This window comes from Ylistrum balloti, unplaced genomic scaffold, assembly GCF_031769215.1.
Source record: "Ylistrum balloti isolate Yb309-2 unplaced genomic scaffold, AGI_CSIRO_Ybal_v1 Utg370128, whole genome shotgun sequence".
NCBI classification, from domain to species: domain Eukaryota; kingdom Metazoa; phylum Mollusca; class Bivalvia; order Pectinida; family Pectinidae; genus Ylistrum; species Ylistrum balloti.
Genome location: NW_026782141.1, coordinates 163240 through 191098, shown reverse-complemented (window position 1 = coordinate 191098; position 27859 = coordinate 163240). Strand labels below are relative to the sequence as shown.

The 27859-nt window shown below is 36.4% G+C and overlaps 1 protein-coding gene across 1 annotated transcript; it reads left to right on the top strand.

Annotated features, from left to right (window-relative positions):
- The first annotated feature begins 7 nt into the window (after positions 1 to 7).
- On the top strand, positions 8 to 22208 carry LOC132550555 (sodium- and chloride-dependent glycine transporter 2-like). Its single transcript, XM_060214644.1, has 14 exons — positions 8 to 179; positions 612 to 743; positions 3475 to 3695; positions 3947 to 4035; positions 9814 to 9946; positions 11360 to 11494; positions 12707 to 12810; positions 13732 to 13856; positions 14210 to 14325; positions 15167 to 15298; positions 18091 to 18190; positions 20215 to 20315; positions 20791 to 20958; positions 21993 to 22208. Exons 1-14 carry the CDS (start codon positions 8 to 10, stop codon positions 22206 to 22208), a joined length of 1944 nt encoding a protein of 647 aa, XP_060070627.1.
- The last annotated feature ends 5651 nt before the right edge of the window (positions 22209 to 27859 follow it).

Sequence of the window (27859 nt, the reverse complement as noted above, 5' to 3'; positions counted from 1 at the left end):
TGTCATAATGAACGATAACCAAGGCAGACAGGCTAGCGAAGAAAACGAAGTAGTGCTGGCAGAATCAAGCAAAGTAAAATGGTCGTCTAGAAAGGAGTTTATCATCTCTCTTCTCGGTTATTCCTTAGGTTTGACAGACATATGGAGGGTGCCATATCTCACGTACAGGAATGGAGGGGGTAAGAAATATTACTGAAATTCGAAATTTATTTTGATAACTAAGATTAGTCAGAACAGAAGTGTCTACAGATAAACGTGGTTTTGTTTGTCTATTGACTTAAAACGAAAATTTAATTGATAAGAAACATACATCAGGAAAAATAGTGACGAAACAAAAGCATTACAAGCAAAGATCACCAATTCGCTTTAGTAACGAACTAGTTTAAAAATCGGGAAGTTGATACGAAGAAATACTCTTTTTGGTATTTTCTCTAAGGATTTCTAATTAATTGAATTAATATAAATGGAATGACATGTGGAATTATCAATAACAGATAATATATGCATATTACATGGTTGTTAGATTAATTACCGATATGTATTGAATATTGAGAGACTGTATCGCTTAAGGTAGCATCAATAATATTTTGGTCGATGATTTTATTTTACAGGTGCATTTTTGATCCCCTATATTTTCTTCATGCTGGTTTGTGGCATACCACTATATTTCCTGGAAATAATGACGTCACAATTTGCTGGAAAAGGGACATGGCGTGTATGGGATTTCTGCCCTTTGTTTAGAGGTTGGTGATTATCATTTTTTATAAATGTTTTATTGAAGAATATCCGAAGTGATCGCTATTGAGTAATAACTCAGTTTTCAATTCGTAATATTAGCCAACCATTTTTACCAAACGCACAAAATGTGCTATCCTATCTGCGCAAGAAGAATTTGGTGCGTTATATGTTATCCCAACCGTATCAATATCTCCAGCTCTGTAAGTAAACAATCAGCTATAAAACATTCTCTGTCCTATGTATCATCATCCACAGCACTGCATGTAAACAGTCGGCTATGAAATATTATCCCTTCTTAGTACCATCTTCCACATCACTGTCATCTATGAAAAGTACGCGTTGAAGCCTGACCATGAACGAATGTTTAGGATAATTTGAGTGAGCTTAGTGGAGTAACTCCAGGTATAACATTATAATAACGACGTTTTGATGCAATAACAAACGCAATAGCCCTTGAACACAAATTAAGAAGCATATTAGTTTTTCCTGGGGATATTTTTATCTGCAAATTGAAAGCAAATATTGATATGGAAGAACAAACAAGTGTAACATAAGTTAAGAAAGACTGTTGACTATATGTAAACCAACATCTGATCGCCCACCTTATCACAATCTAGGAACAGTGTACATATTTCTTACTATACCTTCGTATTTCAAAGTAAATTTCTTTATAAAATGACTTTGCTAAGATAACTGCTTATGGTTCACATGGTATACAGATATAGAATACTTCCATATAATTTTTATCAACCTGCATCATTTTAAACAACGTTTTACGAGTTTGTCCGACTTCTTGCACGGAAATTGTGATCACGGGATCAAGGCCGAATCAACTGCGACATGTAATTACTACAGGATGGGTATGCAGAGATATTGCTATCCAGAAATGGTGAATTCACAATAGGGAAATTGAAAATATCACTTTTATTATCATATGGAAGATGACTATGAGAAAACACATTTTGCCCCCTTTTTTGTGGCACTCGAGAGGACGTGAAAAGATATGGGGTTTCCTCCGAGTTTTAGACCTTTAGCATGCTTACATTTATGCCAACAGAAATGATTAATGCGAGCTGATGGCTTGTTTCTCAATTGTCGACAAACAGATAAAGGTTATACTTCATTATTGCTTATTTGACCAATTTTGAAATGTAATATCATGCTCTTGTATTACAAAGAACAGAGGGAATTAAATATATTGCACGTCCTATTTGTAAAATACAGATAAGCAAACAATTGCATTAAAAAATATTGCTCAAAGATGGGGATGTCAATTTGATAGAAATCATTATTCGAATATATGTCTGATTCAGTATTAGAATTCATTTTCGTGCAACCCCAGTTGTGACTGTTGACCGACTTATTATAACGATCCCCACCAACACCCTCCACCCCCCCCCCCAAAAAAAAAAAAAAAAAAAAAACCGTTAAAATAGTCATTTTACATTTACATAGATAGTCAGGTGATAATTATAGTGACGTTTACAGATAGGCGATTCTATCGTGCTTGATGTAATTTTAGAACTGACGTATAAATACATGTGTAATAGGGTTTATATATTTTAAAAACATTTATGAGTACTGCTAAGTAGATTTCCTTATTTGGTCATACATCTCTAGGCAAGACACATGTAGATATATCAGATACAGACTGAATAGTTACATATACTCGTAAAAGGGATTTTTTTTGTTTTTTGTTTGTTTGTTTATTTATTTATTTATTTATTTATTTTTTGCAAAGTGCTTCAAATGACCATTTTTAGTGTACAGACACTCATATTGGCGTTATGTATGTAAAAATCAAATGAATACCACTCTTTGTCTAGGCAAAGAATCATCTAAAGGTTCACACCGACGGAAGGGAAATTCTTTTTTCGTTACGTCTATATTTATCTCACCTTGTAAACGAAAACATATACTCAGGTAAATTTTAAGTGTTGTGTTTGTTACACGGGTACCTAGCCGTATGCATCCGAACCTGTTACGTTTTCATCAGAGAACAGGTAAGTTTTAATGCTCCACGCACATCACTCCATCACTCGCCTCTTGAAGTGTGAAACTAAATGTTTGAAAGATTAAACAAAGGCGTCTCCAGTGTTATAAAACACTGTCGATTTAAAATGATCCTATCTCGCTGTATTCTGCGTGTGTGCGGATGATGTATGTTCAATTTGCACAAATTTTAGTTTTTGGGGCGTTGAGTGTTACTACAATTGTACTACTTCGACATTTCCCAATATGGTTTGGTTATAAAGCAAGTACAAATAATACAAGTAAAACAACGAGAACCTACCGCGTCTGACGGTGTTGGTCTTTTCCGCGCGGATTCAGTTTCGCTGTACCTAGTACGCGCGCGCGTGTGGCATTGTATCCCGAGTTACATGAATTTAAACGTTGCATTCAAATAATGGCAAGTAATACAAATTGCAACGGTCCAAATGTTTTGCACTTTTTTATCTTCAGAGCAGCTAAGTGCATTGATAAAATTGATGTAAACACTTCTGTGGCGATTTTTTGAGTCTGTTGACAAATCCAACAATTTCATACGAATATAAAGCGGACGAGAATGCGTTTTTGAATTTAATTGATTAATTTATATGACGGATAGACGGTTTTATCCGTCTTTCATACCTTTGCATTACCATCTCATTTAATTTAAGGCTTCCTTTAACGGCCATCATGATTAGTTAGATGACATTAAAGATAAAATATTCTATCAACGTCGTATTTTCGCAGGGCTTGGAATAACCTTTCTCATCATTAACTGGATCGTTGGAACCTACGTTATGATACAAAAACCATGGATTATTCAGTATATTGTCGCTTCGTGTTCAACTGAGCTTCCATGGACAACATGCGACAACGAATGGAATACTAACGGTTGTATCCAGTCTAGCCACTATGCAAGATACTTAACTACCAACGCCAGTTCCATCTTCAACTACAGCACAGAACCGGTACAGTTTTTTAAATTAAGTATTATCGTACAATCAACACTTAAGATCATTTAAGGAGGGCCTCCCTATTTTTGTGAACCAAGTGCCTGTGTTTTTGGGTAAGAAGGCTGCGGTATGTTCAAGTAAATATCCCTGCAATAGCGCACAACGAAGTCGACTTTATAGTGCTATCACACTGCCGAAGACATGCTGTCGACTGTCGTGTTCCATACTAAATGCAATGACTGAAACCAATATATCTTTTTTTCCAGTCGACGTATTCTGCACACGTGACTTTGGTTACTGATGGAGGGAATGGTTCTAGACTTGTACATACGTCGTCCGTGGAAGAGTTTTGGAAGTTGGTACACTTTTTATACATTATAGCTAAATACCAATATTACATATGCTTTATGTACTATGTCATAATTTCATTGAATTTCCACAAATTTTTATTAATATCAAATACATCAAAAGGATAAGACAGCTGGTTTTAAGTGTGATTTTAGCATTCCAATGACCAACAGATTTCTGGGTAAAAGCACCTGCGAAGGTATTATATTTATATGTAACATTAAGTTAATTAATAATGGGATAAAGAGATGTTACAACGAATGGTCAAAGGATATGTTTTTTATTTCACCCAAGTTAGATACTTTTCTATGGTCACAAAAACCAAATCTTTAGCTATGAAGCTTTGTAAGTTGCGAAATTCCTGGCTGTTTTGTACCTTTTAAGACCTCATTCTAATGATTTGTAAAACTATTGTTAGCAACAACATATTTCTCCTGTGGTCAGTTTCGACAAGCGAAATAAGTAGAAATATTCCCAGCCAAACTGTCTAGATATATTGCATCGAGAAATCCGGAACTGAAAGGTCACTGAACCATATATGTTTGCAGAGTATTGGGTATACAAGGATGTATTCTGATAACTAAAATTTCTGTTTGAGTTGAAATTTTACTATTCCATTGGACTTTTCATCTGATGATTTTGAAATTAACACAAATATTTCATTCTGTGGGCTTATAACAAAGCAAACATGTTATGACGCAATCAGGGCCACCCGAACGTTTCAGCAAATCGATCTTGCAAAATTTTGCAAATTAAATATCACATATTTGTTTAAATGGTAAATTGGGGAGCACTATTTTCATAAGAACATAAGGAGATGATTTTGTATCTTTTGTTTTTCAAAAGCAATCAATGAAATTCTAACTAGGAAAGATTTACACCTTTTAAATGTAATGAATTCTAACAAAGATGACGATAAGCAATAACAAACCGTGTTGGAAAACGATGTTTCACTTACAATAACATTGGGAAGTCAATCTTGTATTAGATTCGATTCATTGTTTTCATTCAAATCAAATTTGCACTATTTATGTCACTGAACATTTTTAAACAGGAAAAACAATGCAATTTTTGAGAGGTGCACTTCGGGAACACGTATTAAAATACCTCAGATTATTATTTTCCATTTTTCAAAACTTAGTGTTGCCATTTATGAATACAGACAGGCATATCAGTTCAGTTTCATTAGGGCGTTTAAACATGAATCTGCCGCCAAAAGCCACTTAAATCATACTGTTGTTAAAGTGTTTGAGAGAAACATTTTCAATTCTGTTTCCAAGGCAAATTAGAAATATCACCATGAGGACAAATGTTATCCCGCGGATGTAAGATGTAAAGACCTTTTTATATTAAATATGGTAAAAAAGAAATCCATGAAAATGTAAAAAAAAAAAAAAAAAAAAAAAATGTTGAAAACTAATTTTTGGCATTTCTTAATACCTCCACATACAAAATTAGGTAAAAAAAAAAAGACAATATCTAAATTGCATCCAATAAAAGGAAATAATTTGCCATAGCATGGTTGCCATGGCAAGGAAACACATAACGTGGTGTTTGGCATCCTCTTATTCCCATGTATACCAAATTTGGTAAAAATAGGAGGTCAGTATTGTGCTGCCATAGAAACTGTTTATGAAACAACAAAGAGATCCTACAAATTAGTCATACCATTTGACCATAGTCAAATAACACAATCTGTTGAGTGACCAAGTAGTTATGGCCATCTATAGTAAAATCTGTTTACAATTTACGGAAAAGACAAGGAACAAACATATTATTTGTTGATACAATTCAACGAAGGTGTGAACCAAAATTCAAGTCAACTTGATGCTCGGAGGACGACTATGTTTCAAAATGCAAAGTCAGACATTTTCTTATAAATCTCTGATAAGGGGAGAAACAGCGAAGTCACTTCAAGTGGAACATCTCTATGTTGTACTGGCAATTCCAACAACATTTATATATAACAAATAGGGGGCTCTGAGATGACACGTTAATAAAATTTCTTAGTATCGGTAATGTTCTCTTTAACTAAAACAGACGCCCATATAGTGGGGCAGATTAAGACAATATTCCATAAGAATCTTTCACTTTGTGATACAAGCACCACATATGGCACAAATGATGTTCAGAATGTACTTTTTAAGAAAAGTACGTTATCCAGCTGGAAATCCATGATGGCCACCACTTTTCAAGATGGCCGCCTCGTCAAATGAAAAAAACAAGTGGTTTTTGAAGTAAAACTTGATTAAAGAGATATGTGTTAATGACCTAAACATCAAAATGAGAGCATTCTGACTGGAAAAACTCAAAGCTGTCAATTGAATTCCAATATGGCCGTCCGTTTTCAAGATGGCGGCTATTACGTGACTCAAAATTAGCGTTTGCATAAGATGTCTGATCACAGATATTGCATTAAGTTGAAGGACAACATCCATGTTCATTCATTAAAATGCTGCGGTCAGGCTCTATTGGTTTGTATTATTTCATAAGACTGATGTCAAAGCACAACCAGGGCACACTGGTAACATCACTGCTTTGAGACTCAGCATGGGATTCACTGTCGGCTTGAAGTTTACTAGCTGTAAACTGTTGAAGTGGTGTACTCACTGTAGTTTGTAGTATACTTTAGTCCTCCAAATGCTATCTAATAAGCCACTGTATATAACTCAACTGGAAGTTTTAGTTAGTTGTAGTATTGTACTTAGATAGCCGCACCTGAATTGACAGGATGTGACAGCGCGGGAGAGCCGAGCCAAGGGTAACGGGCTAGGTGTAGGGCACAGATGCTTGAACCTAGTTTAATCCCATATTTTAATGTGCTTTGATGTTTTTTATGGTTGGATGGTAAAAGGATAAACCCTCGGCCTTTAACCGTATAACACAAAATGTCCGCCAATAATCCATTGAGCTGCACGACCTAAACTGACTGGAGGAAGTGTTGATTCTGTCAGACAGATACGAAAGAGGAGTTGAAGTCTCCCCCTACCCGTTATGAGTGTAGTTCTGATGGCTATTCCATGATAGCCAAAATCATACCACAATTTCAGGCAACCAACATGTTGCCCATCAGATTAGACACATTGAGGCGAAACAGTACAACGTATCACCAAAATTATCGCCAAATTATTAGCAACTGCAAACTCGAGCGTGCCAATAAAAGATCAGCTGAAATTCAGAATGATCCTGGTCAAGGACACTCAAAAATGTGAAGGACTAGTATTGAAGTGCGGTGGTATTTCTTATGTGAAAAAATGGAACCAACATCACAGCTGCGACAAGCCTTGACCATGCAGCTAAATGAGAGGCTCAATGGATGTGCTCGTAAACTTAATGATGGTAAGCTTCTAGTTTTAATGAGTGGTCGAGATGTGGTGGTCCTGGAACTTAAACACCACTGTTCTTGCTTAACAACCCTGAGAGAGAGGGCACACATTGCAGGAGAGAATAAAGAAAAACTCCAGTCATCTCAAAAAAAGGAAGCCCCTCCTTTGGTGTTCTCTGAACTTCTGTCCTATGTCAATGAGACAAAAAAAAAAAAAAAAACGACAGTAATGAGCCCACTTTGTTCCGACTTGCAGAATTGGTTAGTCTTTACAGGGAGAGACTTGAGCTGTTTGGGAAAGATATACCTGACGTGAACTCGACTCGATTAAAAGAGAGGCTTTTGGCAGAGATACTAGGACTTGTAGCCTACAAGAAAGGGTGAGATATACATTTGAAAAAGACGTTGGTCCAGTCTTGTTAGAAGCATCATCCTATACTGATGCCATTATTGTCACCAATGCTACTCGGATATTGCTCAGGCACATGGTCAAATACAAGTCTAAATTGAGGGCAATATATTTGAGACTTCAGTGTATGGTTCACTGCCTCCAGCTTTGCTTCGATTTGAAGGTATCATTGAGCATGGGGCAGACATAAAATCTTTAAGCATGAGAATCAGCGTTTACCTGCAGCGCTGAGTGACACAGAGAAACTCCACTTTTGTCAGAAGTCTAAGCTTGCAAACATTCTGGAAGCTACCATTTCTCCTCCTGACACACAACCCAAATGTGATGCTTTTATCTTTCATGGTTCCTCTCTTGTGTATTCATTGTCTCCAAAGACATCAAAGACCTTTGAGGAGTATGCTGTCCAATATGTAGTTCCAAAGATCCAGACATACTCTTCAATAACTTATGAGCGAACAGACATCGTTTTTGATGTCTACTGGACTTCAAGACTGAAGGCTGAAACAAGGTCAAAGAGAGGAAAGGGAGATCGACGTAGAGTGACAGACAAAATCAAACTACCATCCAACTGGAAAAGCTTTCTGCGAGACGGCGACAACAAGACTGAGCTCTTTGGGTTCGTAGCTGACAAGATAGTGACCATGTATCCCGACAATGTCATAGTTGTGTCCAAAAGAGAACAGGCTCTTTCAAACAAACCCATCAGCCTTGAAGGCTTAAGTCCTTGCAACCACGAAGAAGCTGACTCCAGAATCTTTACACATGATCTTCATGCAGCCAATCAACAGGTGAAGTCTGTGTTGATTAAGGCATGTGATACAGATATTCTTGTTGTTGCAATCAGGTAATTTTTTTGCGACTCTTCAGGACGCAGGCTTAGAAATGATTTGGGTAGAATTTGGTCAGGGTCAGTCCATTAGTGGGTTGCCAATTCATGATATGGTGGTGAATCTTAGCCCCGAAAAAACCGGTGGTATGTTGTTTTTTCACGCCTTCTCTGGCTGTGATGTTGTGTCAGCTTTTCGTGGTAAAGGCAAAACACTGCATGGCAAGCATGATAGCTTTGCCCTGAAGTGAGTCCTGTCTTCAAAAAGCTCAATCAATCCTCAACTATCATAGACGATGCAGACATCAACATCCTTGAGAAGTTTGTCATCACCATGTATGACAAGCACAATACAACAGGCAAGGTTGATGAGACAAGAGTGGACTTGTTTGCTCGGAAGCAAAGGTCTGATGATGCCATTCCACCGACAAGCGCATCCCTCTTTCAGCATGTGAAACGATCTGCCTTCCAAGCTGCCTGCAAATGGGGCCAGGTAACAGTTTGCAAAATGCACACTGAAAGTCCTGTCAACTGGGGCTGACAAAAAGATGGTGAGGTCTGACAAGTTCTGTGGACAACCCTTCCACCCGTTGCTCACACTTGTGAGCAGTTGACAAAATGAGGCTGCAAGACTGAATGCCGAGGACGATACAAATGCTATCGCTTCAGCATGAAGTATACACAGTTGTGTGCCTTCAAATGTGAGGACTAAATGAAGAACCTATGAAGATGTACATCAACAGCAATTCGTTTCCTGACTCAAACAGCACACAAGAAAATAAGTATTTTCTTCACATTTTTTGTAAAACACAGAATGGAAGTTAACATTACGTACCCTATATGTTGACAGAGTGTAATCCCTATTATATCATCATAATATTCAGTAATTTTGATTTTCTATATGCAAAATAGGATTTGTCACACTGGAAAACATATAATTCGATGTATAAACCATCAAAATAGGATTATTCAATCAAAATATAGTTCAAACAGCGTTTACAACTGCTTCGAATGACGGCCATTTTGAAAATTGGCGGCCATTTTGTATTTTCAAGTTGATAACGTACTTTTCTAAGAGAGTAGATTCTGAAGCACTTTTGCGCCAAATATGGTGTAAGTAAAAGTAAAAGATTGTTTCAGCAATCTGCCCCACTAATAATGTGAAACATACAGTAGGTATTTACCTGGGGTAATCACAATTCCTGAGATACCATTATAATTTCAGTTACAAGATCCTGGATTTATCTTCTGGTATTGACGACATTGGTAGACTGAATTGGAAATATATTCTGTACCTACTGGCATGTCACGTGATTATCTGGCTGGCGTTAGTGAAGAGTGTACAGTCAATTGGTAAGGTAGGTGAGCTAGCGGTTGTACATAATATAATTATAGCATGAACAGAAACAGAATTTAACAAACATACCAGAATGCACTTTCTTTTTATTCTATACCCTAAAAAGCAGGCCACGAGCTTGATTATACAGGTCGGAGGGCGAGTTTTTCATGTAAGGGCATGTTACGGGTCTGTTATTGCCTTCCTGTTGGTAATCTGATGGCCGGCTGAGGCCAAGGTACATGCGCATCGGAGACATTCAGTGCCAGATTGGCGTCATGCAGGAGCAACCGGTCTTCATGCAAGTATAAATGTGACTTAATCGTATCAGAATACGAGAAGGGCGTTCACTATGAAATCTGGCTGAGAAATGAAGAAGTCGTCAACTGACGGACAAACTCGTGACAAGGGGGTTTCAAAAGATGCAGGATAATGAAAATAGTGATCTTATTGAGAAGCCCTGCGCGTTTTGCGGGCTACTTCGACAGAGGTGGTATTATCATGTTGATATGTTGTTATTTTCTTGTTGATGTTTATACGCCTTCCCGCCTTGCGGGCAACGCCAACGCAGGTGGTATACCGGTACTCCTTTGGTGTATGTATGTGGCTAGGAGCTCCCACAGGACTCTCATGCGTCATCCACGTCTCTGGTACGCCAGTCACGGAGAACACATGCAAATACTACGCGTTCATAGCACATGTCGACGCAATATTGGCTTGCCACACAGAAATGATCCTGTTTGCTGCAAAATTCCTAACGCACCAACCTCATAAAGCCTGCCCAAAATGTTGTGACTGACCCTTAGCAAGTTGAATTAAGAATTGTCGGTATTTTCTTTGTTTTTGTGACAACAATATTGGCGACAACAAATAATGTTATCATTCAGGCGTAAATGTGACGTTAATATTGGCCTGCTTCAACGTTTGCCATAAGACTTCCTTTATAGTATAAAAGGTGATATTAGGTTCGTTTGAGACCTCGATGTAAAATAATGCCTTTTACATAGAATTATTCCATCGGATTCCTTTTCCTCTTTTCATTTTCAATGCAGCTATTTCTATGATTCCCTTCCAGCAAAGCATATAACACGTCAAAAATACATATACAATATACATATTAAAGGGGATGCTACTTAACTCCTTTCTCTGATACCTTGTCTGAATGATATCATGACAATACAATTATATATCAACAGGATAGTATATTTGTTGTGTGCATATACAGGAGGTTAAATCATGGCTTTTGTTTTCATTAATATTTATATCGATGTCGTTTGCGTCGTGTACGATACTCGTCAGAGGTAGCGTCAGAATGATTGCCATGAATTCATTTAGAAGTTTATCTGTGAATAGATCATGAATATTATCCTGTTAAAATCGCGTTATATCGTCATCATATTAAAATTGCATACAGATTGTTACATGTTATCCATAGATAATGTATGTCACAACAATATCCCCGGTGGTACTGACTTTGATCATCTGGATTAGAGCTCTAACACTTCCAGGAGCCACAAGTGGTATGGTCTATTTTATAACTCCTGATTTCGAACACCTCGCCAACTCAAGGGTAAGTTGATATTTTCTGGAACTCAAACACTTTCAAAACTTTGGTTGAAAGTATTATCAATATACTTGATGCACACTTATGTTGCAGTCACAGTGCTAGGGAATATCATGTGTTACAGCACATTAAAATATGAATTTACGTTTTCGTATGTACATGTTTATGTATGTTTTTGAAGTGATCCTATTATCACTTAATAGCAGAACCAATGATAATGTTATCTTTACAAGTTTTACGTGTGGTAAACATTCATATGACAACAGCGCCTCTGAATTATAGGGTCAGATATGGACCTTTTTCCACAGTGCCATCACGCTGAGATGAAATATCCTGAAAACGACAGCATGACATACTACCCCTCTCTTTATACTGACAACGCGCTGACCAGTCGATGTCGACTCATGTTAAGCATATACAAAACATGCGATAGAAAAGATAAAGTTTTGCAAACGAAACAGGATAAAAATTTAGTTTTTCCATTTTCTTCTTTGTTAATGAATGTAAAGAAAATTATTTTATTTCTGTTTGTATATGGTAATATCTAGTACAAATTTACTTTCAAAACAATCGAAAAGCAAAAATTGCTTTGACCTGCGACTGCTGTTCTTTTCCACGCAATTTAATTGTCTACAGGCATTTCCTGGATGCTCTGAACAAAGTACAAACATGTGCAACACAATGTCCCAAGCATTCTCATTAATGGTCGTTAACTCGAATGAAGTCTTGGCTGTGTGTTTCGATTTACAAATTATTTGTTTGAAGAAAATGCTAATTATTTGGTTAAACATTCTGACATTACCACAATAAGTCGTCAGATTTATACCTGTTGTTTGTTCAGTTAAAATTTGTATATATAAATGCCGGTAAAATTAGTCTTCAGTAGCATTCAAATGTTCAACTTTCTTTTTCACACAACAGGCATGACACCGATATAACAAAGCCAATTCCGACAGATAGTTGTTACATTATGTGCATATTAACTGATTGTTTTGATTGTGTCATCTATAAAGTACCAGGGTATGGGATGGATGACATTTTATGCTCGAAAGACATCTCAACTAGTTTGATGTCGTGGGGATTTTTCCTTTCTTCAGTCAATATTCTGTATCACATTTTAAAAATTGTTTACGTGAATGTTACAACCGATTATCCGAAGTTCAAAAGGATAATAAAAGAGAAATTTGTTGACGTAGCTAAGATATATATTTTTTCAAGGTGTGGATAGAAGCAGCGTTCATGGCGTTCTATACACTGGGCCCAGCCTGGGGTGGACTAGCAATGTTTGGCAGTCACAATAAATTTTCAGACAACTGCTTTCGGTAAAGTTGAAGAACTTGTTTTAATATATACATGCATGTAATTAGTTAACCTTAAAGTAGGATCTATCATAACCAACTCATGACTTTCAGTTTTAAATAAGTATTTCACCGTATATATATTTTAATCCATCTTTCTTCGTATATCTTTTTTTAATCCATGTTGTACGATACCCTACGTATATCCGTGTTATATTTACTTAATACACAGTTCACGTAATCACGTGTCCCGGGGGTGAACAGCACGAATTCTCTTTGGTCAAAGCCTTTTTATGACACTGCTTTTTCTTATCTAAAAGCACGCACTAAATAATTGGATGATGCGAAAAGCAAATGGCAGGCACAAATTCGAAACTTTGTTTACAAATGAAAAAATTGTCGTCCGGTCATATCAGCACTGGATGCGCAGACACGGCCCGAAAAGGTTTGGATGCGTCGGTGAAGGCGTGAGATTTCCACCGACGAGTCTAGATTCTATCTGTATCGCTCAGACGGAAGACAAAGGGTATATCGCCCTGAGTGAACGCGATGGATTCGATGGGACTACTTTAATGGTTTTGGGAGGCATCTCCCATGGAGTTAACTCCCCCTTAGTGGTCCTGGATCCAAACCTCAATTGCCGTTCGATACAGATACCAGATCCTCCAACCACATGTCCTTCCACTTCTCAGACGTCATAGCCTAATTTTCCAGCAAGATAATGCTGGACCGCATGTTGCCAGAGTTTAGGTCTAGGTCAGAGACCTTTGATATGTGATAGAAAAATCTAGTAGATTTGCCAAAATTTAAAGCAACCTCATATATATCGGACATGTTTGTTTCCATTGCATATAAATGTGCATTGCCGATAAATCCAGACAATCTCATCGCCGAAACAAACTCAAACATGATGGTGTGTTTTTTCAAACTATTTTCTTCCAAAAGGGACGCCACTATCGGTACTGCTATGACAGTGTGTTACGGGTTATTAAATGGCCTGGTGATCTTCTCTGTGATTGGTGTGCTATCCAACGAAAGTGGAATACCTATTGACAACGTCATCACTTCAGGTAAGCATTTATCGTAGAAAAACCTGCAGTTAGTGGGGTTTAATTGCAATAATTACCTGTAACTTCCGTTCAATTCCATCGCCGACTATAATCTGTGCAAAAGCAAGCATAAGAAAAATGTATGTGGTGTATATATGCGTTGATTAGTTCTTTACAAACGAGCAAGATCACCGTTTTGCATTGTCCTGCGTTCAGTATCATTATGTTGTATGTTGAGAATGAAAGGTATGTCGGCTAGGAAAACTAACTCTGCTTTTTATTTGTCGCAACTCACTTATGTGTAACCAAACACGATACCCTTCTTACCTTTATACGATGGTGGATTATGCATTAATTCGAAAATCTTTTTTCAGGTGGGTTCTCGTTGGGATTCATTGCCTTCCCACAAGCTATCACATACTTCCCCTTCCCTCAAGTATGGGCCATCCTTTTCTTCATTGTACTTCTCCTGCCAGGCATTGATACTCAGGTTTGTTCAGTTGTTAATTAAAAAACTCATTAGTATCAAATTAGTGATGCGTCTATTCTAGTTTTCTGTCATAGAAAAGCTGAGGAAAAGGAAAATGCCTACCAATTCTCTGAGGTTTGTCCATCTCCTTAAATGTGTTTGCAGTAGAAAATAATTCACTCATTATTAATGTTTGCTATTTTACTATTTGCGACGTCTACGGATGATGTCGGACGCCTTTATAGAGCCACCTCACTGAAATACATGGAAACTGTAGAATGTCACACCAACTGTTGACATTGTACTTACAATGACAAGCTAAACGTTAAATTAAGAGAAGCAACTAATTTTTTTAGTCAATGGTTTGTCTTGAAATGGAAACAAAAACAACATCTCTTGGTACTGAAGGTCGACGGATTGGCATTTCTTCCTACTCCGTTCTCCTCTCTCTCTCTCTCTCTCTCTCTCTCTCTCTCTCTCTCTCTCTCTCTCTCTCTCTCTCTCTCAGGCTCAAATAAGTCTTTGGGTTTTATATGCATACTTCATGATATATCATCGGAATTACACATCGTCAAGTGTAAACAATCTTCATGTGACCTCATCCGTTTCAACTAACAAGAATCAGCTGATTGTATTTTGCTTGTTCGCGGTCTTGAGCTCATGAATTAAATGATATTATGAATATCCGTGAAAAGTTCTTTACAAAAACATGTTTGTTGGTTGGTCATTGAGGTGCGAACCCTAATCAAACTTAATACTTCTCTATGGATTTTGCTGGTCGATTTCATTGTAGGTCTTGAAAGAAAGAAATTACATTGTGTGGAATACTCTGTCCTTACTGTATATCTTGATACATTGCCAGGCAATAGTAATGGAGCCAGTCCTTTGTGTAATTGAGGAGGTTTTCCCCAAAACCATTGGGAAAAGAAGAATTCCTCTTCTTACCGGAATGACAGTGGTAACTTTTATTTGTGGAATCCCTCTGGCCTCACAGGTATGACTTTAACGGAAGTTTTGTACATTTATTTCATTTTCAAATTTACTTAATTCTGGGGTGCTGCATCTACAGTATGACTTTTTTATCACTTTAGTTTCTTAATAGCCTCCTAGGCTTCAAAATATAGGCCCTTAGCATCACTGACGAGTCCTAGAAGGATGGAACAACTGTATGCTGCAGTTTAATTCATTATTTGGCTCTGCTGTATCTTCCTGTGGCGTGTTACCGTCTAATTTGATCTAAATGTGACCAACTGTAAAATTGAAAAATGAATATTCGATTTCGAAGATTTCGGATAGGTAATCGCAATATCCAAATATCAATTACCAGAAAAACTATCTTGGATATGTGTCATATGTTCTTTTCACAGATAGTTGCTACCTGAAGCAAGATGCACTAAAACATGGGGGTTTCCCCAGCTTCGAATGCACACACCATATGTTCCAACTTTTAGACAACTGAACCTATCCATGTAATGAAATCTTACTTGGATCCTATACAAAAAGTTGGTATAAGCGTGCGCTAAAAAAAATAAAAAATCAGATGTGACCAAACAATGTTAAATGCTCATGCTTTCAACATCAAATTTACCATTTAATTGTCATCCATTTCTTCATCAGTGTATATAGCACAAACAGTAAGACAATACTCCCACGTAAATGGGATTTTCGGGAGGTACCCAGTTCTATCTCAGCTAATGGAATAAAGATATTATGTTATTCCAATACACATTTCTAATAATCTTCTTTTTGTGACAAGTGTCCTTTAACTTAATTATTCATAGTTTTAATCATTTCCGCTACTCTCCCAAACCCTAATGCAGCCGATGAGTTACATGATAATGCTAGTGGCACAGAGTTCTAGGATGGTAGAATGTCATTGCAACGTTCTATGTGGCTTCATGATCGTATATTAAGGAGTAATCAAGTCATTGGATGAATATACAGTTTTGCCTTTTCTTGTACATTTTCCAACTTTTATCAGAAAATCGCCAGCGACATATAGTTAAACACACCACTTTCTAGACGTACATGTTTTATATATTAGACACTGTGACTCCGAATGCACGTTTACCTGTCGTCATAAGTCATAAACATTTAGATTGTCCAAGGCGATGAACTTGAAATAGGTGCTCCGTCACGGTAAAGCACCATACCTCTTTCTATTAAAAGATCAACCAAATTTAACAAAATCCAACCTTCGGAATCTATGGTGGCCGCCTTTCACCCATTTATAGCACACCTGACCCGAAGGGTCACAAGGTCACAGTGGTCAAATTTGCTAAATACATTTAAACGTCTTAAGCTCTAAAAGGCCTAGAGGCATGATATTTGGCTGATATGTTCTTAGGAAAACGGAAATTAACTTGACCTTCAAGGTCACAGGGGATCAACTTTTTTATTTGTTATTGCAGCTATGGTACCCATGGTAACCTTTCAAAATATGCATAACTTATGTAAATGTATAAACATTGTCAATTTTGAGTATTTTTTACCTAATATATACCAGGTGAGCGCTAAGGGCCCCATTGAACCTTTTGTTTTATCGATAAATCACAATTAGATAGGCTCACTTTAAAAGAATCAAAGGGCAACTGTATATGTTCTTTGACAATGATCCATGTAATGCATTAAAAATCTTCTATTCGTGTTTAGTCATCAAGCATAAAGATAATATTTAATGGAGAAAATGTGTAATATGCTTCAAATCCTCCACTGTATACCTATCTTGCAGTAGTCAGTGTATAATGCGCTGAGCTGTCTCGCTTTCTATTGTTCTAGTTGTGTCCTGGTTTGGAATTTGAGTTTGTATTATTATTATATTGCCATGTTGGTATTTTCTCAATGGATTTTAGAAGATACATCTGAGTTTTAAATATTTCCAATGGAATTAAACGAAATATGCAAATTTTTCATTATAAATGTATTGAACTTTACCCCCTTGGGTTGAAATGTGAGATTGTGTAGTCATTAAATTCACAATAAAGTACCTTAAGACCCTTCAATCCATGAACATCATTTGATTCCACCATATTTGGCTGTTGAGAAGATTTTTTTGAAATATGGGTCATTTTGACGCGTGTGGTTGTGTCCATCAGCCCCTTATGGTCAGCCATTATCAACGTATACATACTATCAAACTGTCATCCTACACAAATAAACTTGAAATCTTTCCAATGGTACTTTTGTAATTTAACAATTTACTCTGGAAGTGCAATTATCCTTCATAAACTACTGCAAAATTAAATCCCTTCTTATGGGTAAGTATAGGACCCTGGGATCATAAAAAACACAATTTTAGTACGCATTCACCCTTTCTTTATTTCATTCATGCAAATCATTTGATTTCACCATATCTGCAAAGATTTATGAAGTTTGAGTCTGGTTTCTAGTCTTGCTTTAGTTTTTGGGTATCTTTAATGGATAAGGCATACTGCGCATTTGACCTTATACGACAGTATGATTTCATATTGTAACTGGTGAAATAATCTTGTATGAAAGACAGAAATTAATATCACACATTAGTGAATATTGTAAGTGTTTATTGAATCAGTAGTGGAACGTGTCATCGGTACAAATATGTCGGATTTCTTCAACAAACATTGACAATGCATGTGTAGATGTAGTTGTTGACAGTCCTGTATTCATTTTGAGGGTATCTACGAATCTTTTATCCTGCAAATTAATGTTCATTGCATTCCTACGCATCGACCTGTTGTACAGGACTATTGGCCGAAATGCAACACTGCAAAAATACATGATAATAAGAAATAATTTCTGTTTATGTAGGCTGGCGTTTACATATTCCAACTGATAGACTGGTATACTGCCACATGGAGTATTTTACTCATAGCTGTGACCGAGTCCATCATATTTGCCTGGATATACGGTAGGTACATTTTTGTGGTAGGAATATCATAGTGGGAATAATATACTTTTTGTCAATTTTTTAGGTCATATAAACACGATTTAGAGAGAATAATACCAAAACAAGGATACTAACATGTTCAGAGGACAGTGGAACGTCAAAAGTGGACTTAAAAGGATTCCCCTTTTTTGCACAAACAGATATTTTTCGTAGGTCATAATTCGAATTCGGCTTCATAATCTGATAATCTGGTTTAATATCTCAAAACGATTCATAAAAAGGAATATAACTCACTAGTAATTCTAGAACAGAAAATCCTTTATATTTGGGAAAAATAATTCTATTCAACAATAATGCACATACAGGTATACTTGCCTCTCCATTGGATGGGAAGAGGGTCAACTTAACTACCATGGACTCTTATGACCCAAATCCTGTCTATATTGAGGAACAAGTATACCAAATGTGCATTTATTTCATTTAACAACTACTAAATTCTACAGATTGGATTATTTTATATCTTTTTACTAACTATGTCTAGTTACCAAAATGAATAAGAGTTATCTCTCCCACAGTCATTAATTACATAAAACTCAGTAGTTGTCTGTCTGTATATCTGTCTGTCTGTCTGTCTGTCTCTGTCTATCTGTCTGTCTGTCTGCATGCATGCATGCATGTATGTATGTATGTTATGTATGTATGTATGTATGTATGTATGTATGTATGTATGTATGTATGAAAGTGTGCTAAAGACTGATGTCTGTATACATGTTTATTCTATTCTATAACTGTCTGACCACCTGTGTTGTCTTCGGAGAGGACTTATATAGGCTTATGCCTGCTGTCCGATCCTATTAATGCAATTTGTTTTTGTATTAATAAAATATTTTGAAAATTGAAAATTCAGCTTCATATCTGTTTCCCTCAATCAGACCATAAAGCATACAAAGCAAATTATTTCATATTACATACTTAATGAAAACAAACTTTGCCTTAAGTTATCCTTGCCAGCAATGTTTTCAAGTTATCCCTCTACGACCACTCTGGTCGGAAAGATGAAAACCACTTCACCATGTTGTTACTTATGCCGTTATTTTTTAACTGTTTTTAGCGAGACATTGTAACTCGAGAGGGACCTTTTAGAAAGGATTAGCAGAGTGTTTGGTCTATAGTTGGACGGGACACCGGTATAGCATGAACATTTTCAAGGATGGCATCTCGTCACCATTTTTCAGGGATAGTAGTTTCATCAGTGAGACAATTGTTGTCTTTTTCTTTGGCATCTCCGAATGAAACAATGTCTTTCCCTGATTACTTTGTTTTCTAGATTTTTTCATAAGATCTTACTGCAGCTGTTCAAAAGTTTTTTTAAGTAGGTTTATTAGATGTTAAATATAAGTTTGCGCTAACAGGACAGTAGGGAGTGAGGACAGAGGTTTTACTAAGTTGTTAGTAATTAGAATATCAAGCCTCGTTAATCAGTCTTGGTAGGTTCAGTAAGCAGTTTTGTAATCCAGTATATTGTGATCCATATTTCAATAAATCACGTGAAGATGAGAATTGGGATTAAAATTTAATATGGCTTGATCAATATCCCAGCAGGATTACTTCCCTTTCTAAATAAACAATACAATCATGGTTACAGGTGAATTTGAAGATCTGCAGATACAACCGATAAGAATAGGTTTACCATGTGGTTATTTCAACCCAAGGAAGAGTTCATCAGACTCCAGATAAAGTATTGTCAGAAATAAAATTATGGTATTGGGTTTTGGAAACACAAAAAAACGCATACGAAAATTCAGCATCATATCATTCTTTTTTATTCCTTAAGAATCATATATTGATATGACAAAAAGGACTAGTGTCAATGTAAATATCCATATTATCTGACCTCCAGTCCCGTTGATATCTCACCATATCATTAATAGGAAGATTGTCATTAGCAGGTGTTTCTTTCTGGAAATTTTTTAAATCCTATTTAAGGACTATTGTGAAGTTTGTGGAAAATGTTTTCTGACGAATATTAATGCAAATTATTTCAGGCGGCGACAGGTTAAGCCGGGATTTCTTCCTGATGATTGGAAGACCACTGCCGATGTTTGTAAGAGTCTCAACGGCCTTCATCACGCCAACTATTCTAATGGTTAGTAAATGCCAAGTGTTGTTGCTATTAAAGGCAAACAAGTATCTATCCGATTGGGAAAACGTTAACAATGATTTGGACAACTTTTCTATCTAATTCTCCTCTGTGCAGGAGCAGGAAAGTATAATGTTTCTTGTATGCCTTCTTGTACAGTGTCATGGAAAGGAGAAGAGCAAACTTTATTTGCTATTTCTCTTGTGCCACATATAAAATAAATTCTATCTTACTTGCTATTCTAGATTTTGCTAGAAATGGTAACGTCGAAGAATGAGCATTAGAATTGTGTTAGATTTTACCATTTTCGTGATCTGCCCTTGGGAAAGTAAAAGACAAACCGTTCCTGAACATACGGAGTTTAGTTCCCTCTTACGATTAACCGATCGGGAAAGCAGCCCAATCTTTGTATCTCACCTGTACTCGGTTTTAATGCTTAAGTTTTTTCAGTTCAACAAATTATGGTACATCATACTTTCAGTTTTTAGTCGTGGTCAGCATATTCAAGTACAAACCGCCAACGTATGGCTCTTACCAGTACCCTGACTACGCCGAAGGAATCGGATGGTGTTTCGCCCTAATACCCATTATCCCGAGCTTGATTTATATGATATGGATGATAAAGAACCAGAACGGCTCACTGAAGGAAGTATGTTTAATAGTAGTTTCAGTGATATCAAATGTGGATGTAAGAGTGAAATTTCCATAGAAACTAGGTTTTTATAGAGACTTCAAAACGACTTTATACAACAATATGGACTGAATAATATTCTGGTTATTGATAGATTAACCGGATATGATTAAAGTGAGCATAGTCTTAATGTCCTGTCAATTACCTGACACCGAAAATTACACTAAGGTTAATATAGGGAGGATAAAAAGTTGAAAAAGACGTTAGTTCGCTCTTTATAAAGCTTACATAAGAAAGAGTAATGATAAATTAGATAAAACATTTTAACCTTTTCCTTGTTGTCTATGCGGATGTTTGTGTATTCAATTTTTGAAGCTATGACAGAAATACCTCCTGTGTGTTAAAGGACAGCGAAGTAAAACTAGCCTTGTTTGATAGTGTATGGTTGTCAATATATTTTGCACTGCTTAAACATTTATATGAATAGGAGTATCTAATATATGAATTTAGCGATAGCATCCTACGCCTGACGCCCTTACAAGAAGGGTAATGCAATAGTAGTCTTGTTTCATGTTGGTTCTACCAGCGTCATATGAAGGCATGTGGCTTGAAGGACTTTAAGGACACTGAGAACAAAACAAGTTGTGGTCTTCATGAAGGAATATTGCGTTCCTCTGAAAACTATTACGTGGTTATCAGTAGGTGGGACCAAAACCTCATCAATGTAACAATGTTTTTGTTATGATGTTCGATATTTTAGATCATGTCATGTCCGTATCAATTGTATATTGGATAGTTTCTGTATCACTATTATCCGATTGAAGCGTTACATACAATCAGCAAAGATGTATACGTATTTGACATTGCATTCGTTTGCATTCAGTACATTTTATGTTTGTGTCTCGTATTTCGTTGTCTTGAGAAGATTTATTTTGACGAGCATTGCTTTTTTTTGAAGAAGAGAAAGAGGAAAGTAAATTGAATTTGTTATCCGACTAATTGAAATGCAGTCAATCCTTCGCAAAGTGTTTTGATTTATAGTAATTTTGCAGAGATTTGCATCCTTGCTGACACCATCGGTATATTGGGAACCCTCAGAAGAGAAAGTAAAACATGTCTATAGAAAATTGGAAGGGAGCTACAAAAGATCATACAAGAGGTTGGCCAAATATAATTTGACAGGTCTTGGAGGATGTGACAAGTTCTCTACAGAATTTGGAGGCGACAACTCTGAGATGGACACCCTTCATGAAGACATCCAGGTGTAATGTGTTGAAAGTACAGGAACAAAATACATATGACCAGTAACTACATATTATTCAGTGTATAATCATATTTTTTTCAAAATGGTAAAACGGTATTTTTTTTGCTTTTGCTATATCTTAATCCCACATTTGTACTTTAATCATTGACATCCGATTGATTAAGTCAACAGAGCTACCGTTTTAAATAACAACTCTTTGTTCATTAATCGTTTATAATTGATCCTCCCCCCCAAAGGAAGCTCCATGCCCAAACTGGACAAAATATGTTTTATGGTTCATGACTGGTATAACAATTAATAAGAAAAGTCTACAGACGAACCCGGCGATACGCCATAAGCTTACCCTGCTGGAGTTGAGATAAAACTGCTTAAAACATTAGTTGATAAAACTTGTTAAGTTTTTTGGTCGCCATATTGATCTCATTTAGAAACATTCTATTTCTTGTGTGATAAGACGCTTGACTTATTTAATGTTCGTTAGTTTGCCTTTGGGTTGCGTTATTGTATACCGTGTTCTAATTTGAGAACGTAACATTGCTTACTTTGATTGACAACGGGTGTCAACCATGAAGCAGAAGACACTTACTCTCATGGATAATCCGGTCTTATTCTCTTTTTCAGAAGTATCCATGTAAATTGTTCTTTAGTTCATATTTTGCCTTAGTAACTTGGAATTTGAGTTTGGATTATGGTGATGTTAAAATGTTGTTAATTTCTTGATGTTCATTGCATATGCATACCTAAAGTAATTCCGTTTGGTTATCAATCGTTTAACGTTCTATCCTATGATCATTTAACGATGGCCTCGTCGAGGTTGAGCAACACGGTTACATCATCCAACGTGCACCCTAATCGTTATATTACTATAATACTGAGATTTAAACACTTAAATTCAATTATTAAGGCATGTGCACTATGCAATTCATTTTCTAATATACATAGTGATTAAACAAAATAAGAAGAATAATTGATTATACTAGATACAAGCCCACTTTGAAGCCGACTTGATGTGCTACCACGTATGAATTTACTGCTGAAGGACCAAGCTAGCAACCCCGATTTTCCAGTCGTTAATATCCCTTTCGCTCTCTGCACCCCTGTCATGGCAAAACTGAAGGCATTGAGGATGAAGATGACCAATCACAGGCTGATACGCTCCTTTAGAAAATTACAAAGGAACGACACCAAACTTCAAAGCAGTTACAATATACCGCTATACAACCTCGATTTTCGTTTGATGTACATCAAATGATCAAACTAATATTTTTGTCTTGTCCACAAGGTGTCGCACACGTTCAAAGAGTGCAGAGAACGACAGTGATCGTAATCCTTAAGGTATGGAATATGTTAGCAAGCAAACTCAAACTAATCAACATTACAATTATGACAGGTTTGATATGTCTTGGCTAGGACCCAACGCCCTTTGTACAGGGGTGAACGCTCAACTGAAGACAGTGATTATGGAAAAATAGGTGTAGTAAACTGAGTAAATAGAGCAAAAATCTCGCAGAAGGGCAGGACCCATTAGGGTAAATATTGTCACGTGCAATGTGACCGGTATCGAGAGGTCTTTGGAAGATGAGACAAAAGATTGGTGATATTTCGGTAGCGACGTCTTTGAGGACTCGAGACTTTATGAAATCTGGTAATGTAGCGTTGTTGCTGTCTATCTTGAGGACGAGTTTTTTAATATCCCTGGGTGTTATGTGGAAAAGAGGAATTACAGAGTCATGGTCTGGAGTATGCATACTGATTTCGTCAGAAGTAGAAAACATTGAATGAAATTGGGATGGGTGTATTTGCTTTATTTGAAGGTTAAATCATGTATCCATCCTGTTTAAGAAAATCCACTCCAATGTAACCGGGTTTTGTGCTTTATGGATGTAAAGAACGTTTTCATAGGTTTAATTGCATTAATGTCAGCTTTGGGAGAAACAATGTCTTCTTTAGAGTTCCAAAATGTATCTCAGATAACTTTTGGAATTGGTGTTTGATAGTTTTGTACATTATAGTGTTTTTGTATGATTTTCAAGGGGACATGACAAAGTTCAAGGAATACCGCGTCATATAATGAGATGCCCCCGTGTCTTGACTTGGAGTGTTGATACTGATTAGGTCTAAAGTGTTATCAAGAATGTTGTCGATCCCATTAAGATTCAGAAACATTTTGTCGTTCCTACTCGGAGAGTAACAGAGAGAAAACTAGGATCTAGTTTTTAATAAAATTTATCTAAATTTTGTGCTGATGAAATTGTCTGTTAAAATATTCGACATGTGTGAAGTCCAGAGGGTGCAAAGGTCATTAGAACATGACCCGTTCACGTATGTTGTCAGATCCTAATGAGAAGAGTAACGAAGCGAGAATTAAGGTCTCCAGTTTCTGAAGTTTCACCGATGAAGTCAACGATCATGGCAAGATGATGAGAACTCTGCCGATTTTATTGCCAGGGTTGTCATGTGGCGCAGTGGTAACGCACTTGCTTTCACATAAACGTCCGAGGCTAAATTCCCGAATGACGTGAAAAAAGTATGAAGACTACCTTGGTATTTTTCGTACTAACAAGAGTGACCAATACAAGTTGGAATACATCAGCTCAATAATATACAAAATTGTATGGACAGAAAGATGGTGGTCATTCCGTTCCACTTGAATTAATAGAGTTATACTAAACAAGATGGAGTTCAAACCTTAAAAAGGTTGTTAAATCTTTTTAAAAAATCGCACAAAAGTTTACAGCATGCACTAACCATGTTCATATATATGACCTAGTCCTGACTGATGTAAAATACATACATTTCCATAATGTATTGAGGTAAAAAATCTCGTCCATATGAAATGTATGGTAATTTTACTCATTTGCGACTTTGCCATCAAAATGACTGTTGCAAATCGTACAAAGAAATGTATGCTCTATTAGTCTGCTTCCGAATACATGTAAGACCATTACACCCAACAAGGTTATAGGAAAGACGTTAGTATGTTTTCTCCATGATGTGATCGAACACTTGCTTACCATAGATCAACTACTAAAAGCTTACTTGATTACATGTACAAGTGGCGGTTACAAATAATATTGTTATGATGCTTTTGACGAAGGCTTATCATGTATTTATTCTAGTGACTTTTGCTCAATGAAATTCACTTTTTGGAAAAAAGTGTCATTCTCTAATTCTAATGATACAGCGAATTCTTTTCTCAGCAACACTGTTATTGAAGATTTGGAAAACATCTCCAGTGATGAGAGAAGACATAGGAATAAAACCAAGAAGATGAAATTTCAGGATTTTTGCTGCAAATCATTTGACTTGATTGTTGTCAAAGTATGCAGTAATAACAGATGGTGTAAGTTTGAATATTATCGCAGCAAAAAACATGCCCTCGCCTCGCATACATCAGGAGGCCGTTATTAAATTACCATAGAAGGATCCTTGTGATTGAGCATTTTTGTGGTTTGCGCTTTAAATAATCTCCTTACCAGCAATATTGTATTATCTTCCCCAATAAATCACTTTGGCCTCTATTTCTGTAAGACGGGTGGCAATTGCGGCCCTAAGGTGGCTTAAGGGTCAATTAAGAGAGTTCTATTCTTACGAGTATACTGTCTGTGTCACTTTGTTTGACTCCGAGGTAGTTGAGGAGAATTGGTAATGAACACCTAATTATGGAAAACAATATAAAAAATTAAATCTAGAAAATAAATAAATAATAAACCTTCATCATCAGACTCAGAAGATGACCATGATTTGATTTCAATCAATTGACGTAATAAGATCATTGCAAAAAGATAAACCAATATCATCGGTTTCACCATTTGTAAAAGAAAATACCATATTCTCAACATGCAGTTCTCCAAAAGGTGTTGACAAATTACGTTCTGACGAACTCCTGGTGGAAGTAATCCATCTGTCACAAGCAAAGAACCTCTTAGGAACGACCAAATGTTCTGACAGAACAGTCCACGTTGCCCTTCATCCCTCTCTGAATACACACACACACACACACACACACACACACACACACACACCCTCATACACACACACACACACACACACACCACACACACACACACACACACACACACACACACACACACACACACACACACACACACATATATATATATATACATATATATATATATATAAATACTCTGTCCATCTCTTCAGGGAGAGAATGAGAATAACATACTCAGTTAGTTCAAGGGAACAACAGAAGGTGAACTATGTTAAACGGATCAGGGTGAAGCGAGATGGCAGGATCCGTTACGTTTAACATTTCAGTCTTACCAGGACGTGTCTTTTCAAATAATAAATCTCCAACTTAAAGGCACACACGAAACATTCATACTCCTTCATTTATGCTACCCAATTTTGGGACTCAATTACGAATGGACGGTACATGACGATCTCTGTGGAAGCGACTATTTTCTAAGGAATTGTGGATCCACAGAGAGCGACCATTTGAAATTATATAAACCAGATTGGAATAAATTTGAACATCTCAGTACCACAATTCTAAAACCATTAATTCCCTGAATTTAGAAGACCAAACATAATCCTTCACTACCGAACGTCTTAAGGTAATCAAAGAATGTATGCCAAAAGCCAACATGAAAATACAATACCAAATCTTTGATTAATGAAGATTTTGATAAAGCTATCAATAAAAGAAAATCGCCTTGAGACAATTCAAAAACAACCCCACAAGTGATAACTTAAGCAGTTTTGAGATTTTATGTGTCCAAGGTAAATTCCAATTCATTCACAAAAAATGGGATATCATTAAACGAATCAGTGGTAAAACATCCTTAAAATCGACTGGATATCTGAAAACAATGGAAAATCGGTTTTGCAAATGATTTTGATCTGTTTTTTCCTTAAATTCGTCTCCAAATAATCATAATTTCAAAAATCTTCAGACCAGTCGAAAAAATCTTATATTGAAATTCTCTTCCGAAAACAATGAAACTCATAACCAACCTTTCCTCGATGTTAGATCTCCGGAATCACTGAAAAATCACATGACTCTGGTAAATATAAATGATGGACGTGGTCAGTAAATGTGTTGTTAAGACAAACATATGAAGCACAATGCATGTTGTAGAAAAAATTGTCATGTCCTTGATTTCAAATTCTGGTGGGTATGTTCAACGTTCGTGGTCAACATATTTGATGTGAAGATGAACATACTAAGCACAATGCATGTAATTTTCATGGCAAATCAGACATGTCAAACGACGCATTTGCAATTTAAATATGTTGGGATCGGATCAAATATGACACATTAAGCGGCATTAGCGATCATAATATGTACTCGGAAAATGGTTGCTGAAAATTATAAGCGCTATCATCACGTATACCAAATATAGAAACACTATTAAAACTAACTACAAGTTGTTTTGGGTAAAACCGTTAAAACCTTATTTTGAACCACGGAAAAAAAATCACCTTTACAGTTAACACGTCAGGCTACATTCTCTACTTTAGTTTTATTTCTATACGACTTGAATTTTGATTTTTGTTACCCCATCATTTTTCCAGATTTTAGTCCTCCTCTTGAGCGTATTTAAATACAAACCGCTATCCTATGGAAAATATGAATATCCGCATTAATTTGGTGTCATGCGATTGTTGCTGAAATCAAATTTGTGTCAA